Source organism: Tupaia chinensis, unplaced genomic scaffold (assembly GCF_000334495.1).
Source record: "Tupaia chinensis unplaced genomic scaffold, TupChi_1.0 Scaffold000187_1, whole genome shotgun sequence".
Lineage (NCBI taxonomy): Eukaryota > Metazoa > Chordata > Mammalia > Scandentia > Tupaiidae > Tupaia > Tupaia belangeri.
In genome coordinates, this window is record NW_006159662.1 from 5,301,514 (window position 1) to 5,305,132 (window position 3,619).

At 52.3% G+C, this 3,619-nt stretch overlaps 1 protein-coding gene across 1 annotated transcript in view; it reads right to left on the bottom strand.

Annotated features, from left to right (window-relative positions):
- Nucleotides 1-2,676: 2,676 nt before the first annotated feature.
- Nucleotides 2,677-3,619, bottom strand: part of LOC102495265 (angiotensin-converting enzyme-like) — a 24,080-nt gene continuing 23,137 nt past the window's right edge. The window contains exon 27 of the mRNA XM_006146840.1: nt 2,677-2,741. Within this exon, the coding sequence (XP_006146902.1) occupies nt 2,677-2,741 (65 nt within the window). The remainder of the gene's footprint in view (nt 2,742-3,619) is intronic.

Sequence of the window (3,619 nt, forward strand, 5' to 3'; positions counted from 1 at the left end):
GAGTGTAAATTAAAATAATAATAATACAATTAAATAAATAGGTCTTTAAAAAAAGGAGAACAGAAACCTCAATGGGCAGGTTATGCTGTGGGCTAAAAAGCAGAAAAACTGGGGCCTACGAAAACACAGCTGGGAAAATCCCCAGGCGCACAGGAAAGAACTCCAGGCAAGACTAGGAGAGACGCAGGACAAAATAGAATGTCTTGGGCTGGATGGTGGCACTGCAGTCACACTTCTGGGTTTTTATAGAAGGTCCCTAGTTCGTGTCCTGGGTCCTCTCTCTATATGCTGGTGTATAGGCCTGGGATTCTGGGGGTGGGTCATGACATGGGGCCCCTGTCCCTCTGTCTGTCTCTTTTTCTCTGTCATGGAATAAACTTAAACAAGACAGAAGACAAAGTAGGTTTGAGTGGGTGGGCAAGAGGCAGCATTTGAACCAATGGTGGCTTTTTCTAGAATGGAAGCAAGCCATGGATCCCAGCAAGCATGAGCTCCGTGCTCCCGGTAAGAGACAGGGTGCGGGAAGGTATCGTGTGAAGGTTACTGGAAGGCGGGGGGAGACATGAGTTTCAGTCCAGCTCAGTTGCCTAATGGGTCTGGTCCTCTTTTTCTGTCTCAGATGAGGGGATCAATCTAGGGTGACCCTCCAGCTCGCTATTCTGTTGGAAGCATGAAGCGGATATGGAACTCGTTTTATCAGGAGATGCGGTATTCATTAGAAAGAGAAGAAACCATTTGCTAGGACTTTTGACATGATCTCATTTTTTTTGGAGAGGTTTTTGCTATAGAGCGTGTGCGCTTGCCAGACAGAGGGAGCCAGAGAGACAGAAAGCGAGAAATCACCCCCAGGGGGGATTCCACGCTTCAATCCCTTCTCCTCCATTCTCTTCTCAGGATCTTGGGCGAGCATGCACGCACACACGCCCGGCATGAGTTTAAGCTACCGGATCCAGGACTCGAACCGCGACATAGCCACTACGCCAACTGCTGGTCCTGACATGATCTCATTTAATCTTCACGGCAATAGTAGGGCAGTTTATAAGAATAATTTTATAGGAATAAAAGTGGAGATTCCGGAAGTGGAAGCATATTGGGCCTGCTCCGTGGTTAAGGGTGCCAGCTCTCACACGGCCAAGCAAGCAAACCCTACAGGTTGAAAAGCAGCTGTGCACATGTGCGTGTGTGCCAAAAATCTCAACAGGACAGAGAAATGGAGGACAAGGGACTGCAGAGTGACCGCACCCTACTTGGGGGGTTGGGGTCTTTCCTTTCTCCCTGGCAAGTGTGTGAGCCTTCTGAAAAGAAAGAGGAAGGAAGAAGAGAGAGAAAAAGGGAAACGTATGTCTCAAGGTGGGATCGGCCTCAGACCCAAACAATTAGCTCATGGCAAAGCCGGGATGGGGCAGGGTGGGATGGGCATTAGGACAGTATTGGCTGTCTCAACAAGGCTCGGACTTCAGGGCTGCAGTAGGAAACACTGGCTGGCTTCTCTTCCTGCTGTTACCACCTCCTCTTCCTCTGCCACCTTCCAGGTGCACCCAGTCACTTCCCAGCCACTGAAGGAGGCAGAAACAGGAGTCTGCATGACTGGAATGTATCCGGATGCACAGTGGGCAGGGCTGACCAGGCCACCTTGCAGCTCGGGTTTCTTTTCTTTTTTTATTTTTGGAGAGATTTTCGCTATAGGGCGCGTGCGCTTGCCAGACAGACACAGAGAGATAGAGAGACAGAAAGCGAGAAATCACCCCCCGGGGGGATGGTCATGCCGCAATCCCTTCTCCATTCTCCTCTCGGGATCTTGGGCACACACGCACACACACCTGGCGTGAGTTTTAAGCCACCAAGTCCAAGACGCGAACCGCGGTCGACTACGTGGGAGTCCAGCGACATTTCCCTTCCAAATAAAAAAGATGAACCCACAGTGATTTTTTTTTCTTTTTGTCACAGCTAACTGCTGGTTCTCCAGCTCGGGTTTCTTTGCCTTTGGTCAGCAGCTCAGTCCTTGGGGTGTTGGAGTTTGGTGACCTCATGTGACCCACAGCTCTGATGGGTAGCACAAACCTCCGAGGCTCAGAAAAACAGACAAGCGGGGGGGAGGGTTATGCGACAATGACCTTGGTCTGGTGGACAAAGAACTTTCAAAACACAGGCTGGGAAGTGGGGTCATTAGAGAAGACTTTGGTGCGAAGAGGCTGGGAACTGCTCAGAGGATGTGCTTACAAACCCCATTGTCCTATGTACTCATAAACATCCACCCTCCTGCTTACCCAAAATGTCTCACGGCATCCCGGGCACTAGACCCACACAGCCACACCCGTGTGCAGCATACATGGACACGCATGGCAGCAGGGACTGGGGCGCAAAAGCTGTGGGCACTAAGGATAGTGGGGACAGAGATTGGGGGATTGGACCCAGCTAGGATCAAGACACAAGCAAACTCTGGAAGAGGCTCAGGGCCAAGTAGGGGCAGATAATAGAACCTCTGACGCCAGAAAACTGCCTAGCTTCCGCTTAGCCAGATTCTAGGTTTGACATTTACATATCTGAAAAATAGATCTATTAATAGCTGCATTAACTGAATAAAGGATACACAGCTGTAAATCCAGTGTGATCTCATTGAAAATCTGTCCTGAGAAAGAAAGGCTGGAAAGACGCACGCCAAAATGTCCACAGTGCTTATCCCCCGTGTTGATATAAAGGGCTTTTATTTTCTTTATTGTTTTCTGTATTTTCCACATTTTCTACACAAACATAGATAAAAGCTATAAAAATGCTCCTCAAAATATCTCTCCCCCAACCCATACTGGCCTTCTGGGGGATAGCTCTGGGAGGCCCCTGACAGCTGCTCCCCTGTGCGGGTGCCGGCTACTACCAGGCTACAGCACCAGGGCCGCTCTGCCTGGGCAATGCCCTCGTGGCTCTGTCTGGGCACGGCGTTGTCCACTCCTGCATGTGGGCATGTTGCTGGTGCAGGCAGGAGCCCTGGCCCAGTTCTGCAGCCTCAGCCACTCAGGCCCATCCAGATGCTCTCCCCCAGGCAGCCAAAGACAGATAGAAGCCTTCCTCCAGGGGTACCTGGCCATTCATGGGAACAGCTGGGCAGGGAGTCAGCACTGGTCAGGACCTGGGCCAGGGAAAGGGTCCCACAGCAGGGGAGAATGTCTGCTGCCCCTCCCCTCACCAGGCCTCCTGGTACAGTACCTGGGCTCGGTTAGTAGGGGAGGGGAAGGAAGCCCTGGTCAGTGGCCTGGGCTGGAGGGAGGCAGGCATGGGGGCTGAGTGATGTGGGGCCAGGGCTGAGGGGGGAGGGGTTTGCTCTGAAGCTCTTCTTGGAGGAAGATGGAGGAGGAAACCCAGTGGAAGGACACATTTAATTGCCAGAAGGCAGGAGGGCAGCCTGTCCCTGACCCTGGCTTCCCTATGAGGGACACAGACTCAGATAAGGAGGGCAGGACCTTTAATTGTATTCACAGAGAGACTTGGGGTGGCGGTCAGGTGCCCAGAGAATAGGGGACAGGAGTCTGGGTGTGAGCGTAGAGAGGTGAGGGAGATGGGGCGGGAGGAGAGGAGGGAGGCTGGGGGGCATCCCAGGCCCACCGCCCCTGTCCTCAGCCCGTGT